This window comes from Cotesia glomerata, unplaced genomic scaffold (genome assembly GCF_020080835.1).
Source record: "Cotesia glomerata isolate CgM1 unplaced genomic scaffold, MPM_Cglom_v2.3 scaffold_38, whole genome shotgun sequence".
NCBI lineage: Eukaryota > Metazoa > Arthropoda > Insecta > Hymenoptera > Braconidae > Cotesia > Cotesia glomerata.
The window spans coordinates 19274-37489 of NW_025403995.1; the positions used below are offsets into that span (position 1 = coordinate 19274).

The following is an 18216-nucleotide window of genomic DNA, read 5'->3' on the forward strand; positions in this document are numbered from 1 at the left end:
ATATTATTATGATCCATACAAGTTTTACCGTCTCACCAGCTGCAGCGCTGCAGTCCCGTCCACTTTAACGACAATTGTACTGTATATAGCCTTGTACACTCCATGACCATAACAGTTTACTCAGTTGCTCCGTGAGTTACGGACCTTAAAATTCAGTGTTTATAAGAGACTGTTTTCTTTTACCTATTTTGTTGCAAATATGACAAAATAATTTAGTTATTTTTATTTTTTATCAATAGTATTCCTCGATTTTTTTTTTTATTCAGTAAATAGTTTTTATTTATTGGAGCTAAAGTTTTTATTATATACAAATCAACCACCGGCATTTGGTTTAACCTAAAATTTTTCGTACTCTGATTGTTACGAATAAAGAGAGAATTGTTTATAAATATTTATTTATATTTTTTATATTCGTTAAATAAATATAACAATGACGTCGATAATAAAACTCCACGCAATTTCTGGAGCTATGGATGAGTCTCCACCGTGTTATTTGTTGGAAATTGATGAAGTTAAAATTCTACTAGACTGTGGTTGGAATGAACACTTTGATGAATCTTTTATGAGAGAATTGAAAAGGTAAATTTTTTATTTAATATAATACTTTGATGATTAGAACAGCAGATTTTTAGCAATTTTTAAGTAATAAATTAAAAATTGAAAAAAATTTTTTTAAAACATTGCCAAATGTTTGACTATGATTACTAAAAATCTACTTTTATAAATGTTTTCTTTTGCTAACAATATATTTTGTATAAATTTATTTAGATATGTTCACCAAATTGATGCTGTATTGCTGTCATATCCTGATCCACTTCATCTGGGAGCTCTACCTTATTTAGTTGGAAAATGTGGACTCAATTGTCCAATTTACGCCACGATTCCTGTTTACAAAATGGGTCAAATGTTCATGTACGACATGTATCAGGTAAAGATAAATTTTTTTAAATATAAACACTAATTTTTAATATTTATAATATGATATAGTCTACGCCCGCTACTCTTGTAGCAACTTTGTGGGCAATAATTGCCACTGGAAATATTAAACTTGTAAAAAATCAGGCGAATCTCTCAGTGCAAAATTCACTGAAATCCGACAATATATACTTTTTTTATTAATAAAAAACGTTTTGCAAGTAGAGACTTGATTGGCTTTAAATGATTACTATAAAAATATTTTACTTAAGAAATTAATTTATTTTACATAATAAAAAAATTCAATCTTTTTTGAAGCGATTGGTCACATCATATAACCAAAAATGATAATTAATAACAACAACAAAAATTTATTAAAAATAAAATAATGAAAATACTTGACTAACATCTGTGTCAGCTACCGACGTCTCAATTTAAATTTCCAAAACATGGATAAATTTTTTTGCAGACAACAATTTTTTCAATAAAATAAATAAATAAATTCAATATTAACCAATGTTAATTAAAATTCGCATAACTATTAATACTTTAATATTTTTTAATAAATTTAAATCAAAATTTAAAAAAATGAGTTGGCAAATTTAAAAAAAATTTTACAGAAAATTTTCCCCGAGAATCATAATTTTTTTAATATTTAAAGTTATTAAATTCTTAGTAACCTAATGCTACCATAAATTTCAAAATTAAAAATTTAATAGTTTATCAGAAATGTATTGTATTTATTTTGTTCGAAAACGATTAGAAAGATTGGGACTCAGGTCGAATAATTTCAACATCTGCTCCTTTGTCACCCTATCCCATTATACTTTCTTTGTCTTTTTGTTGAAAATTTTTCTTTAAAAAATTTTACTTCAAACTAAATATTATTAGACACATAACAATGAAATGTAATAAAAGACAAAATAATAAATAAGATATTCATTCAATGAAAATTTAATGACCTTAAAGGGAAAATTACGATATATAGGGCGCCAATAGGCTAATAGGCGTGTGATCTCCCCACCAGAAATTAAAAAAATTATTTTCGTGAAAAATTTTTGTTTAATTTGCTAGCTCATTTTTCAAAAATTTAATTTAAATTTATTAAAAAAAATTAAAGTGTTAATAGTTATGTGGATTGCAATTAACATTTGTTAATATTGAATTTATTTTAATATTCCCAGTTACAATTATTGCCCACAAAGTTATGTAGTATAGCGGGCGTAGACTAGTAGTTGACAACTGTAAATTTTTCCAATTCTTACAAAAATTCAATAACAATAATAAAAATTCTTCTAAAAATTTCCACTGATAATCTTTTTTTAATTTTTGCATGTAGAATTTTTTTAATAATAATTTCGAATCCCGGAAAAAATTTTAAAGTTATGAAAAATTCATATTATTTCAGATTTATTAAATTATTATTATTATAATTTTTATTTAACAATAATTTTAATGAAATAATATGAATTTTTCATAATTTAAAAATTTTTTCCGATTACCAATAATTTCATTGCTATAAAATAAAAAAAAAAAAAAACTTTTAATATCCGTCAACTTCAGTATCATATTTTTAACACAATAAAAACTTAGTAATAAGAAATAAATTACAAATAAATAACGCCTTATAATATTTACAGTCTCGGAATTACATGGAAGATTTTGATCTTTTCACACTGGACGACGTGGATGCAGCATTTGACAAAATAGTCCAACTGAAATACAACCAAAGTGTATCAATGAAAGGAAAAGGCTACGGTGTATCGCTAACACCTCTACCAGCAGGACATATGATTGGTGGTACGATCTGGAAGATATGCAAAGTTGGCGAAGAAGATATTGTATATGCTGTAGATTTCAACCACAAAAAAGAGCGACATTTGAATGGTTGCGAGCTCGAGAAATTGAAGAGACCATCGTTGTTCATAACAGACGCATTTAATGCTAGTTATCAACAAGCAAGACGCAGATTACGTGATGAAAAACTAATGACGAATATTCTGCAAACACTTCGAGGAGGCGGTAATGTGTTGATCGGTGTCGATACAGCAGGAAGAGTATTGGAACTAGCTCACATGTTAGATCAGCTGTGGCGAAACAAGGAATCAGGACTCTTGGCTTATTCGTTAGCGCTGTTTACAAATGTCAGTTACAACGTTGTCGAGTTTGCTAAGTCCCAAATTGAGTGGATGAGTGAAAAATTGATGAAAAGTTTTGAAGGGGCTCGTAACAATCCATTTGTATTCAAACATCTTCAGCTCTGTCACACTATGCAAGAATGTCAGGCAGTACCAAGTCCAAAAGTTGTGTTAGCAAGTACGCCAGATCTAGAGTGTGGATTTTCACGGGAACTGTTTCTTGAGTGGTGTACTCGTCCTGAAAATAGTATTATAATCACCAGTAGAACGTCACCAGGTACTTTAGCCAGAGACTTGATAGAGAATGGTGGTAATCGTAGTATTACATTAGAAATAAAGAACCGCGTTAAGTTGGTGGGTTACGAACTCGAGGAATATCAAAAGAGAGAACGTGCCAGACAGGAGTTGCTGAAGCAAGAAAAAATGGAGACGGCTGATATCAGCTCTGAGTCTGAAGACGAAATAGAAGTCGGTGGTGCGCGAGGCAAACATGATTTATTGGTCAAGCAAGAGACAAAACCTGGTTTCTTCAAACAAAGTAAAAAACAGTACCCGATGTTCCCTTTGGTGGAAGAAAAAATTAAGTGTGATGAGTATGGAGAAATCATTAGGCCGGAGGATTATAAGATAGCTGAAATTACCCCAGATGCTGAGGATAACAAGGAAAATATTGATGTAAAACCGGAGAAGATGGTTGTTGTACATTCTGAACCCGCTACGGAAGGCCCAACTAAATGCACCAGGATAACGAGAACGATAAATGTCAACGCTTCAATTTCGTACATTGATTTCGAAGGACGGTCTGATGGAGAGTCTTTGCAGAAAATTCTCGCACAACTGAGGCCCAGGAGAGTAGTGCTGGTCCGAGGGTCCAAAAAAGACTGCGAAGTTCTTGCTCAACAAGCGCGATCCGTTGGCGCGAGAGTATTCATTCCTGGTCCTGGAGAAACTCTGGATGTCACTACAGAGACTCATATTTATCAAGTCAGGTTAACAGATGCACTTGTCAGTGGACTCAAGTTTTCAAAAGGTCGTGGAGATGCTGAAGTTGCTTGGGTTGATGCTATGATCACTGCTCGAGAACAAGTTTGTCCCGATGCTACAAAAGCTATCACTGATGGAGCAGAAGATGAGGATGATCCAATGGAAGAAAAAATTCTCACTCTGGAGCCTTTGAATATAAAAGAGGTATGTTATTAAAAATATTAAATTTTTTTTTTAATTATATAAAATTTTATAGTTAATATCAACATTAATAATTATTAAATTTATTATCAGTTAATAATTAAAAACAATTTTAAATAATGAGTCATTGTTAATGATAAAAAAATTAACAAATATTAATTTTAATTCCAGATACCAGGCCACAATACTCATTTTATTAATGAGCTTAAGCTTTCTGATTTCAAACAAGTACTCACAAAAGCCAACATTCCATCGGAGCTTAGTGGTGGTGTTCTTTGGTGTTGCAATAACACAATAGCAGTAAGACGAGTAAGTTGAAATTTTAAATCTTATTAGGAATTTATATCAGTAATTGTTATTATAAATTATATTTATAAGTTTCTAAGTATTTTTATATCTATAAAAAAAATATGTAAGGTAAAAGACCCAGTTAACTAGACACTGGTCTAGTTGATTGACACTTGAAATTTTATTCTAATTAAAAAAATAAAATGTTCTCAAAAAACCAATTATCGGAAAATTTATAATTCAAAAATTATATTTATTAATTTATTAGAGTCGATTTGTTTTATTTAATTTAAATAAAATTATAGGTGTCAATAACTGGGTATTTTACCTTAAATATCTTTATTTTGCTGTTAGTAGTTGACAAAATCAAACAATTAGCTGAAATAAATTCGTGAAATTAGTATAATAAAATTAACTATTAAAATATTAAATTATTTTATTTATTTAAATTACAGAATGAAGCAGGAGGAAAAGTAATCATTGAAGGATGCCTGTCTGAAGACTACTACAAAGTCCGTGAACTATTGTACGAGCAGTATGCGATAGTATAAAAGAAGACTATAAACTTTGTACATATTTATATTTTTAAAATAAAACAATGAAAATTAATTTTAATAATAAAATAATTAATAAAAGATTGGTTGTATTAAATAGAAATAGTTCCTATGTTCATGATAACTAAAAGCTTGAAGTAACTAAGCGACATTGCGAAGGTCAGACCGTTGGTGTATTTAGCCGGCAGCACGTGTTGTCGAAGGGGGATTTCTCGACAACGCATTCACCTAACTACACGTCAAAAATTTAAATGCTTGCGCTGTACGTGCGTGTTCTTCTCTCTCGTGCCGTCCGTCGATCTTCTCCCACACCAATTTCACAAAAATCAGGTGGTTACACGCGCGCTCAGCTGTGCGCAGGCTCTATTACATATCTATATATAAATCTCATACATATAACGAAATATATTTTTTTTTCATCATATTTGCTTTTCAAAAATCACATACATGTAAAGTAGATTTCAAAGTCATTATCAATGTCTCTGAGATTATTTTATACCAGCTCGCTCATGAATAAATCATCGTCTAAATTTCAATGAATTTTTGATTTATAATTTTTTATCAGATGTTTCCAAAATTTACTAAAATAACAATTCGCTGGTACTACTTTCTCGCGTAGTAATATGCTTATCCAAGTATAACAATAATCGATGATTAAATGAATTTTAGGTTGATTAAAGCTTTTGAATTATTGAGGTTCTGCAGAGATATAATTAAAAATCAAGGTAAGAAGATTGAAGATGATTTTTCTTGAGAATAACATGACTAAAATAAGTAAAAAGACCTTGAAAAAAAAATTTTTCAGCGTAGGAATCGTTGGTAAATGGGGGTGTGGTGGTGCAGGAAGATGATTTTGATTGGTTGAAACCGGCATTTCACATATACGTTAACACGAAATTTAACTTTCTGCGAGTGCGTGAAAGAGAACACCAACACACTGTTACACGTGAATTTCATGGTGGTCCAGCGACGTAATCAGTTCAAGTAACCCGTTGACTTGGTCTGTAAAAAAATTTTTTTCCATTTACATATCATATCTTGATAATTTTCTCTTATAAATTATACTTAAAGTAAATCCTCATTATCTTTCTCCGTGACTAATTACCAGGAATTTTCTAGGTAACAATTGAGTCTATATCTAAAAATAAACTGTCATAATTGTAAAGTAAAATCCGGTAAAGTATAAGATACGAGGTTGGATATACCGGTCTAGTAGATGGGAAACCTGGAGGGAGGTTTTCGCATACAGTAATTTAGTGGTGATAGTGTCGTGTATGTTCAATGCAGCAGCAGAAGCAGTAACAGCAGTAGTAGTGAGAGGGGAGAGAACCGACAAAATTTATTCGCCGCCGATTCGACAAGAACCGACGCGTCGACGTACTGAGAGTAAAGTATTAAGCGAGAGAGACCGCGAGACAGTGGCGCCTCAAGGAAGACAAAGAAAGACTGAAAGAGATCCAGTGAGAATTTCTCAGTCGTACAGACGGGCAATACATAGGCAGCAGGCCAGTGAGGCAGACAGACGAGAAACGAGCGTGCGTGAACGAGGAGCGGCACACCGGGGATATTTTAGTAGTAACAGTGTATTCATATTCGATTGGTGGTTTATTTATTTAATAATTATAAATTTATCATTGTAAAGTCATTAGTACGTTTTTAATAATCGCTAAAAATGGCCGGTGAAAAACGTAATCAGGATCAAGAACAAGATACCCAGCGCAAAGAGACAATTGTGATCGTTGACATCGAGGGAACGACCACCAGTATAAGCTTCGTGAAGGTAACAAAGAGTAGCATGGCCGTGTACGCAGGCTGTACTGCCTCCCCGGCATTATCGCTTCTACATTTTTCGGCTTTTTTTCAATCATTATTACACTGATAGTACTCATTGCTTATTATTTTATCGTTTTTTACAGGGTAATACACGCTTTTATAATTATATTTTCATATTTATAACGATATATTGATATTATCTGTGAAAATATTTTGTCCTTATTCACTTGGCCGTGTCCTTCTCTGAACAGGGAGGTACGCCGGCACGAAACCAGTTCGGCTTTGTACGATCCTTGCGGCGAAATTTTACGGGATTTTATTTCCCAGGCCATTATAATTTTTCTATTCATTTTCAATATTAATTATCACCGATTTTAAATAAATCATTCCATTTTTTTCTCTTGTTTTAAAAGCTATTGTTGAAAAAATGTATCTAATTATAAGTGACTAAAATCTTATGAATTGTTTATTGACAACGTTAGCTCTCCTGAGCTTATTGATTAGTTGATGCCGGTTTAATTGAGGAATTATTATATTAATAATTAACGATAAACTTAAATAAACGTGGCAATATCGCGTTTCAGGGTATATAGATTAACGTATACGTGTCCAAAGGTCTCTAACGGTTCTCATTTTTGCCGGCTGTACGATATTTTATTTAAGTATTTTTTATCTCGAAATCTTTCAGCTTAATTATAATAAGAATGCTTACTGTGTAATTGGATTATCTATTGAATCGAATTGAAATTTAATATTTTAATAATTAAGCTATTTTTTAACATTAATAGTTATATCTATGTATTTTGCCTACAGGAAACTCTATTCCCGTACGTTCGTGAGAATCTCAAGGATTATGTGGAAAAAAAATGGGACGATGCAGAATTTAAGGACGACATTGCTAAGCTAAAAGAACAGGTATAACATATTTTATTTTTCGAGAAAGCCGAAAATGAAAAATTGTTTTTTTTTTTTTTAATTTAAGATATTTAAACACCTGGTTATAATTGCTCTAGGAATAATATTTGATTGTAATAATTCACAATAAGGATTTTCGCTCGAGAACCTTGAAAAGTCGTTTTTGAGGGGAGGCCAGATGTTGGTATCGTTTTTTGACCTGAGTCTCAACTGTTTCTATTGTCCATAAATTCTAGTCCGTGGTATATACTCTAGTCACTGCTAAATTCTATATTCTTCTTTATTCACTGAATAATAAAAGAGATGAGACAGAAGCTTCTTTCGAGACTTATCGATTTATTATTATTATTATTATTTTATCATAGAAATACAAACATTAATTTTTCTTACGAAACTCATAACGCAAATAAGAGAATTTTTTTTTATGTATGGAAAAGAAAAACTAAGTATTTGCTACTTGAACTTTGTAAACTTTTATGTCAAGTGTCTTATCAATTGAATTATTTTTTTGTTTCTTTAAATAGATTTTATAATATGTAGTTTATATTTATAAATGCAATTGCGTCTTGATAAATAATTTATTTTACGTAAAATAATTTTTAAATTTTTTATTTAGGCTGAAAAAGATGCTGCTGACAAAGTTGAGGGTTTGGTATCTATCACTGGTGAAACACCAGAAGAGACCAAAGAGTCATTGATGAAAAATGTCTTGTGGCAAATGGATAATGACCGTAAGAGTGGTGCTCTTAAACAGCTTCAAGGTCACATGTGGCGAGACGCTTACAAATCTGGCGCTGTTAAGGGCCAGTAAGTAATCATAATCATAAATTAAATAATTATAATTGTAAATTACTTATATTAATGAATTTTATTTATTTTTTTTTACAGTGTTTATGAAGATGTCTCAAAAGCACTTGAAGATTGGACAAAAAATGGTCGCAAAGTTTACGTTTACTCCAGCGGAAGCGTTGAAGCGCAAAAATTGTTATTTGGGCACTCAGAGCATGGTGATCTGCTCAAGTACTTCAGCGATTACTTCGACACTGAAGTAGGACCTAAGCAAGAAGCTGCTAGCTACAAAAATATTCTAACTAAAATTAAATGTGACGATGCATCAAAGGTACTGTTTCTAACTGACGTTCCTAAAGAAGCTAAAGCTGCAGTTGAAGCTGGAATGGCGTCAGTAGTAGTTACACGTGAGGGCAACGCAGCTCTTACTGCAGAGGAAAAAACAACTTACTCAACTGTAAAATCATTCTTAGATTTGGCCTTCCAGAGTTCTACCAAGAGACAAAAAGTAGACAGCTCTGAGGCTGCTGAGGAACCAAAAAAAACAGAGGAACCTCCTGTTAAAGCTGCCGAACCAGCTGAAGCAGCAGTTGAGGATGTTGAGATGAAGGATGTCAGTGAGAAGAAAGAAGTTGAGAAGGTTGAAGCTAAGAGTGTTGCTGTTGAAGAAAAGAGTAAACCTGTTGAGAAAGTAACTCCCGTGAAACCTACCGAAGCTCCTAAAGAAGCTATGGAGTGTGAAACAACGACAGATGCAGCAGTTGAACCTGAAAAATCGTCGAAAGAAACTGAAAAAGTTACTGAAGACGCAGTTGCTTGCCCGAAAAAGGTTGAAGAGAAAGTTACAAAGGAAGCTGACAAACCTTCGAAAGAAGCTGATAAGAAATCCACGAAGGAAGCTGAACAAAAAATCACGAAGGAAGCTGAGCAGAAAACCACGAAGGATGCTGAAGAAACAGTTGCTAAAGCGTCAACCAGTGAAGCTGACAAACCAGAACCAGAAGCTGTTAAATCAGATACTCCGGTTGAAGAAAAAGCTAAACAAACTGAACAATCAAAATCCGAACCAACGACTAACCTCACAGAGAACAAGACTGAACAAGCTGAAAAAGTCGTCGATGCACCTATTGCTGAGACTAAAATGGAGACTGACGTTGATAACAAACCTGAGACTGCAGTAGTAGAAGATAAACCCACAACAGAGCCACCTAAAACTGAAGACTCTCCCAAAGTTGAGGAGAAACCCGAGGTGAAGAAACCCGAGGAAGTTAAAGAACCAGCTCCTGTCAGTAAGACTGAGACTAAAGAAGCTGAAGAAAAACCTGCTGTTGAAGAAGCTAAACAAAATGGCGACTCAAAATCTGAAAAGGTTGAGTCGATAACCACCAACGGCACTACGACAGTGGTAAAGACAAACGGGAACTCTACAGAAACAACTGTCGCACCCGAGACGAAGGAACCTGAGAAAGCCGTTGTTGATAACGCTAAACCTGAGGCTGTTGAACCCGAACCAGTTAAATCTGAGTCTGTGAAAGAAGAAGAAAAGGCTAAAGAGGAAGTTGTAGAGAAGAAATTGAATGGCAGTACACCAACCACTGAAAAAACTGAGACGACGGAGACGGCACACAGGAATGGCGTCAACGAAGAGGCTAAACAAAATGGAGGTGACGAGAGTCCAGCAGACAAGGAGTCCATTAAAGTCAAGAAAGTCGTCGACACCATTGCAGCTGACGGAGCTGGTGAGCCTGAAGTTGTTCCACCAGTACCAGTAGTTGCTGCGACGTCTTAATAATCTCGCCTCCTGCGCTACTTTTATGGTAAAATATAATATTTAAAAGAAAAAAAAAAAAAAAGAAAAAGAAAAAAAAATAATCATACATAACTCCATGTCCCTGACTCAATATTTAATATTACGAGAGCAAAATTATAAGTTTAATCATTTTTAAATCCCAAACCAACGACATTAGCACTTGAAGTAAATATTTTACGTGCTCGAGTGCCAGGTGGATAAATTTTTTTTTTTTTAAATTATAATGACCGACTATAAGAATTAAATATAAATACTTTTTCTATTTTTGTTTGTTTATGAGATAAACTTGTAACTATTGTATTTACTAATCAGCGATTGACTTCAATTAATGATAAATTGTCGTAGGTAAAAAGAAGCGCATTTAAGTCTGTTGTTTTTTTCTAATTGACGAAAAAATTATATCAGTATTTAATTTGATCGAGCTTTTTGCAATAGGCGACAAATTCTTTCCTGTTGAAAAAACTCTGTGCCAAATAATTTTTATATCTAATTTTTTATTTCACATTTGATAAAAAAAAATAAAAAAAAAAAAACTTTGATTTCTTCCGTGATTGTTGAGCAGCTCTTTCTTGTCTTATTTAATTACTTGACTAATAAATAGACTCGCGATGATTATTTTTACCCTCAAGACTGATAATCCGTGAGCACATCAGGAATTGTTGGCCTATCGAGATTACGATTGAGATGCCATTTTTTGTTGTGTGTGTGTTTGTAAACATAAACAGTGTACTTAATAATTTAATATTACGGGCTTTATATAATGATAATTATTATTTTGATTATTATTATTATGATTATATTAATACTAATGATAATAATAAAAATAATAATAGTAATAATAACACTAATGACGATAATAGTGCTTGCTTGATACTCAGTGGTTGAACTTGGTTGCTTTAATTATTTTCATCCATGCTATACGCATTTTAGTAGACAAAATTGACTGTGATCATATGATAGAAGGGATTTAATTAATGAAATTTTTAATTGCTGCAACACAAGCTTTCCACCATCATTTATCTCTTTATTTTATTTTATTGATTAGTATATCAATGGCTTCTATTATCATCTTTCAATTTATATTTAAAAAACTTGATTCACTGTACACATGTCGTAAGTCAATTGTCGTTTCCATAAATAATTATTAAGTACATAACAATTATCATTATTATTATTATAATTATTATTGATATTTTAATTTAAATGTCATGGTAAATTAAGATTATTTTAAGTGGTATGTATTTTTTTATAGGTAAGAATTGGTCGCTTGTCGAGCAAAGGTGTTTTTTTATCATTAAACATTAGAACTATCAATTGCATATTTATATTGGTATTAAAAGAGCGTAAATGTAACTATTAGTTAATAATAATAATATTATTATTATTATATTATGTACCGATAGTTTTCTTAAAAAGATCAAACATCTTATCTTAGGTCTTAAAGCTGCATAAACCGATGTCAAAAACTCATGAGACTTTGTAAAACGCACTAATTAAAACATTCCTCGTATTTGTGCTATTTAAGTATAATGATAGTTTTACAAAAACTTGAAATTTTTTATGTAAATTTACAGGCCGCTATATTCGCGATTGACTTATTCGCCTCCCATTTCAAATCATCTCATTCATCCCCATACAAGATTTGCGTCGATAATCGTGAATTGTGTAGCTCCTAAATTTACATAAAAATTTTTATAAATTTAATTTCTTTATACTTGAAGCATTTTTTAAAATAAATAAAAATATTACGAATGAATAAATCAAATGCTCAACCATTTAGCCCGTCTCCTATCTTTGATGTATACCATTATTTAATAATAAAATATTATTAATTAAAATAATTATTCATATTAGTGCGATAAGTTTTTAAAACAAATAAATATACATTGATAAATAATTAAAACGATAAGTTAATTTAATTTTATATTTATTGCACGACCTATTTTTAAATTAAAAAAAAAATATAAGCATCGAAGTAATAAGTGTAAGAGTTGAATTAAATTTAAATTTTAATAAACAAAACTAAAACAATTGACTAGTCAAACTAATATGAAACTTATCAGACAATTATATTTTAATTATTATCAACAATTAATGAGTCTCATGAAAAATAATTGAACACTGCCGTCAGCACATTCTAATACGTCGTGCAATTATTTTTAAAAATATATTATATAAATCTTTTTTACGCTCAAATACAGTTGACACAATTTTTAATGTTGATTTTTTTTTATTGTGCCAAATAAAAGACTTCGGTTATATTAACTAACTAATTAATTAATAAAATAAATAAATACATTGTCTGATATTATTTAAATGCTTATATAAACATATGGGTTGTGAACAATTAAAATTGTTTTATCAAAAAAAATTTGGTTAACGTAATCAATTAAAACTTGGCCTCATTCTCACCGCAAGTAAATATTGATTAAATAAGAATGAATATAAATTAATAAAACTGAAATATAAAAATAATATTAAATAATTAATTTGATCTAGTAGTTGAGTATATGGATTTGAAAAGACGATAAGTAATAGCATTAGATTATAAGAATCCTCGAAAAATAATGAGGGATTACAAAAATAATTTAGCTGATTAACAAGTACGATTAAACAATGGTAGATATAACTAATAATAATAATAATAATATTCGATGGTTTTAATAAATATATCGAATAAGTTTTATTATAAGAATGAATAATATAAAAAAAAAAAAAAAAAAAAAAAAGCAAAAAAAAATATAAAAAATACATTTTTCTTATAAACTTTGAGTGTTTGAATGTCGAAATAGCAGTACGTCTCCATTGTACACTTTATATTTTTGAAAACTACGTGAATAATTGTCTTTTTTAATTATACTAATTAACAACTAAATAATAAATACTTTGTATACATTTTCCAATAAGTCAGACTGCTAAAATGATAATTTTTTATTTAATAGTATGTGGATTATAAATATATGAAAATAATGAGTGAATAATGTGAACAATACGTAGAATATATAATATTATATTTTGAGCCGCAATAAAGAGTATACTGGAGATGTAACTAACAATAATTATAATAATATATTATATTCCATGAATATTTGTTTATAATAAGAATATTATATAATGTTATCTGTACTTAATCCTTATAAAATACGCTTCTCTCTTTTTAGAATAGCAGATATCAAGATGACTCATTTTTTATCTTTTTTTTTTTTTTTTTAATAATAATTTTTTAGTATAATCATCAAGTCTATAATGATTTTCTGTACTTGAAATTTTTGTACGTAAAATGTATTATTTTCGAAAATTAATACTTGTAGTTGTTTTTATACCTTACCCTCTTAATCTATCAAATTTTCAAATTTCTTCAGTGACTTTCATTTCATCTTTATTAAAGTAAAATAATTGGGACTTTTAAAAAAATTATCTTTGCCATATATTCATTAATTATAATTAATGAATAATTATTACAATAATAATTATAGGTTTAATTTATTTATAACATAAAAATTTGAATTTTGAGCTGTCATACATTCAAATATTTTTTTTTGCAATCCAAAAAAATTGCTATACTCTGTATAAAAAAAATAAAGCCCAGTTCATATGATCTTCAATGCGCTTGCGCGAGATCGCAATTTATCAGTACCACCTTAAACCCGGCGACCAATTCTATTTTTCGACGCAACGCATAAATCCCGCCAAATATTAGCGTCTTGTCACATTTTGTTTACGTTTTTATTTATATTGTTTTAACAAGTTTTAATTATTTACATTGTCCAAAGTGACATTAATATTTAAGTAATAATTATTTTTAAACATTTTATAAATAAAATATCTCGTAAATTTCGTTTAATCACACTTCGCAATACTTCACGTGTTGCAGTATACCTAACCGTTTAAAAATAAAGTGGTTTTTTTTATTTAATTTATTGAAGTAACAGAATGGTAAATAATATTTTTTTAAATAAAATAAATAATTAATTCTAATAATAAATTTTTGTCCAACAATCAATGTATTTTTTAGAGTCAACGAAGTTCACCTCCTAGAAGCGTACGGCATGCGGACGCCCCAACTTCCCCAGCACCTGAGATGGATGAGCCTTTTGAAGATGAAGGGCTCTTGGGAGACGAGCCCTCTCAAGAGGAGATCGTCAACGAGGAAGAAGGCGACGGCGAAGAACTGTTTGGTGACGATATGGAGGCTGATTATCGACCTATGCCAGCATTAGATCGTTACGATCGTGCTTTGATGGACGACGATGAGTACTCCGAGCTGTCACAGGGTGATCGAGTGGCTGCTGAGGCGGCAATGCGCAAACGAGATCGTGCAGCTGGTATCTTCCGGGATGACAGAGATCTTTTGTACGGTTAGTATATTCTATTATTATCTAAAATTTTTAATTTAACTTTATAGTTAATTTTATTTATTATTTATTTATTTATTTACTAGCTATTACTCGCCCGCTCCGCTGGGCGCTTTATAGAATTACATTTTTAGATTTAAACTTGAAATTTAATTAGAGTATTGTATTGACTTGCACAGATTCTCAATTCTATCGAATTGGCATGCACCTTTTATTCATGTAATTATTTTAGCTAATATTCATTGTTACTTTCAATGTGTAATCATTATAACATTCCCGTGTCTTTCTTACAAAAATGAATAATAATTGATTTGAAAAAAAAAATTTGCAATGAACATTGAAAGTTTCAGTTGAAGAAACTGCAGGTCTCATAAGTGAAGAAATCTGCCTAGTATATAAAAATAACCAATAGAATTAAAAAATTTATTTTAAACAAATGACAATCGAAAAGAATAAATTTAGTTACAATAAAAATTCATTATTTCTAAGTCAAAAAAATATAGGCTTCGGATAAGTAATCACCAACATATCATATACTAAAACCTTCTCCGAAACACGCTGCATCTTATGGTATAAGTATTATTTCGATCGATTCAGTAGTTTTCGCAGTATAACCGGACAAAAAAACCGACTCCATTTATTAGTATAGATTTATTTTAAATAAATTTTTCATCAAGTATAGTTTACAGCAATAATATTACATTGTATGACTAGTTAATTGCACATAAATTCATAGATTCAAGTTAATTTAAAGAAAACAATTGTAAGATTATATTGTACTTACATCACATTAGCTTGGAATAACAGGTTCAATTAAAAAAAAAAAAAAAATAGTCATAATAAATAATTACGATTATAATACATTCAGTAACGCATAGTAAAAAGAAAACAAACAAAATACGCCAATGAAGAGTACAAAATTTTATTTATTATTTATCATTAATAATTGCAGAGGATAGTGACGAAGATGATGTACAGACTCAAAAGCGTAGACGCGCAGAGAAAGCTGCCACCGGAGAGCTGGATGATGCCGAGATGATAGAGTCAATCGAGAATCTAGAAGACACAAGGGGTCACTCTGTAAAAGAGTGGGTAATGATGCTGGGTCCAAGAACTGAAATAGCAAATCGTTTTAAAAATTTTTTACGAACTTACGCAGACGGCAAAGGACATTGCTTGTACAAGGAACGTATTCGACACATGTGTGAAAGCAATCAATCGAGTTTCGTCGTCGAATTTCCAGTACTCGCCAGTAAAGAACACGCTCTAGCTTACTTCCTTCCAGAAGCGCCGTTTCAAATGCTCGAGATATTTGACGGAGTCGCCAAAGATTTGGTTTTGACTATTTTTCCGAGTTATGAGCGAGTAACAGGAGAAATCCACGTAAGAATATCCGAGCTGCCGCTTATCGAAGAGCTCCGTACCTTCAGAAAGCTCCATCTTAATCAGCTGGTACGAACCCTTGGAGTCGTCACAGCTACAACAGGCGTCTTACCTCAGTTATCTGTCGTCAAGTATGATTGTACTAAATGTGGTTACGTACTTGGACCTTTTGTACAGTCTCAGAACGCCGAAGTAAAGCCTGGATCTTGTCCCGAGTGTCAGAGTGTTGGTCCATTTATAATTAATATGGAACAAACTATTTACCGTAATTATCAGAAAATAACAATACAAGAGTCTCCAGGTAGAATTCCAGCTGGTCGTATTCCTCGTAGTAAAGATTGTATTTTGCTGTCCGATTTGTGCGACCGTTGTAAGCCTGGTGATGAAGTTGATCTCACTGGAATTTACACTAATAGCTACGACGGGTCATTAAATACCGAACAAGGATTCCCAGTTTTTTCCACCGTACTTCTAGCCAATCATGTTGTTATTAAAGATTCAAAAGATATCGTCGATTCGCTGACAGAAGAAGAAGTTAATGATATTTTAAAATTAAGTAAGGATCACCGTATTGCTGATCGTATTGTCGCAAGTATAGCTCCTTCAATTTACGGACATGAATTTATTAAGCGTGCCTTAGCACTTTCGATATTTGGTGGTGAATCCAAGAACCCAGGTAACAAACACAGAATTCGAGGTGATATTAATGTTCTTCTTTGTGGTGACCCAGGTACAGCAAAGTCTCAATTTTTGAAGTACACGGAAAAAATAGCACCTCGTGCAGTTTTTACAACAGGACAAGGAGCATCAGCTGTCGGTTTAACTGCCTATGTATCAAAGTCTGTAGCTACAAGAGAATGGACTCTTGAAGCTGGTGCCTTGGTACTTGCTGATCATGGTGTTTGTCTTATTGATGAGTTTGATAAAATGAACGACCAAGACAGGACCTCAATCCACGAAGCTATGGAACAACAAAGTATTTCTATTTCCAAAGCAGGTATCGTAACGTCTCTCCATGCCAGGTGTGCAGTAATCGCAGCTTCCAATCCTATTGGCGGAAGATACGACGCCAGTATGACCTTCTCAGAGAATGTTGATCTGTCAGAGCCTATTCTTTCACGTTTTGATATTCTCTGCATTGTAAAAGACGAAGTAGATCCTATGCAAGATCGACATCTAGCTAAATTCGTCGTTAATTCTCACATTAAAAATCATCCTACTAATGTCGATAGAATTTTACCACCAGAGCTAATTGATGACACTGCTGGTAATGACATTACGATACCTCAAGACTTGTTAAAAAAATACATTGTTTATGCACGTCAAAATATTCATCCAAAACTTACAAATGTAGATCAAGACAAAGTCGCTAAATTGTACAGCCAGTTGAGGCAAGAAAGTTTAGCCACTGGAAGTCTTCCCATCACTGTGAGACACATCGAAAGTATCATAAGAATGTCTGAAGCAAGCGCTAAAATGCATCTACGTGATCACGTACGTGAAGACGATATAAATCTTGCCATTAGAATGGCACTCGACAGTTTCGTTGATACACAAAAGTATTCTGTTATGAAGAGCATGCGTCACACATTCCAAAAGTACTTGATGTACAAAAAGGATCACAGCGAATTACTGTATTATATTTTGCGACAAATTACACTGGATACTTTGGCATTCCAGAAAGCGCTTCATGGCTCACGTGTCATGACTATTGAGGTTTCTGAAAAAGATCTATTGGATAAAGCTAAACAAATCGATATACATAATTTAGTGCCTTTTTACGAGAGCGATGTTTTTAAGAAGAATAATTTTGTTTATGATTCCAAGAGGAAAGTTATTGTTCAAACCTTGCCTGAAATTGTTGATGAATAATGATTAGTGTTAATTAAGTATACAAGAGAAATTTCTTTTTTAATTATATTTTGTACTATTTATATTGAAAAATTTTACAACTGTAAAAATACAAACATTAAGTTTCTCTTTTTTAATTAAATATCAATAAAATGCATTTGATTTTATTTTAAAGTCTATATTCATTTCATTTTACTCACATGATGCTATTATTTAACATATTTATAAACTGTATATAAAAATAATTAAAGACTGCTTTA

The 18216-nt window shown here is 31.5% G+C and overlaps 3 protein-coding genes across 3 annotated transcripts; all 3 read left to right on the plus strand.

The window, feature by feature from the left end:
- Positions 1-102: 102 nt before the first annotated feature.
- LOC123274486 (probable cleavage and polyadenylation specificity factor subunit 2) lies at positions 103-5135 on the plus strand. The gene is made up of 5 exons (XM_044742113.1): positions 103-579; positions 769-928; positions 2556-4241; positions 4410-4547; positions 4982-5135. Exons 1-5 carry the CDS (start codon positions 431-433, stop codon positions 5075-5077), a joined length of 2229 nt encoding a protein of 742 aa, XP_044598048.1. The 5' UTR covers positions 103-430; the 3' UTR covers positions 5078-5135.
- Positions 5136-6514: 1379 nt separating this feature from the next.
- Positions 6515-12166, plus strand: LOC123274487 (enolase-phosphatase E1-like). Its single transcript, XM_044742114.1, has 4 exons — positions 6515-6860; positions 7667-7768; positions 8385-8575; positions 8657-12166. Exons 1-4 carry the CDS (start codon positions 6753-6755, stop codon positions 10344-10346), a joined length of 2091 nt encoding a protein of 696 aa, XP_044598049.1. The 5' UTR covers positions 6515-6752; the 3' UTR covers positions 10347-12166.
- A 1874-nt stretch (positions 12167-14040) lies between these two features.
- Positions 14041-18123, plus strand: LOC123274493 (DNA replication licensing factor Mcm2). Its single transcript, XM_044742131.1, has 3 exons — positions 14041-14303; positions 14383-14725; positions 15675-18123. Exons 1-3 carry the CDS (start codon positions 14301-14303, stop codon positions 17975-17977), a joined length of 2649 nt encoding a protein of 882 aa, XP_044598066.1. The 5' UTR covers positions 14041-14300; the 3' UTR covers positions 17978-18123.
- The last annotated feature ends 93 nt before the right edge of the window (positions 18124-18216 follow it).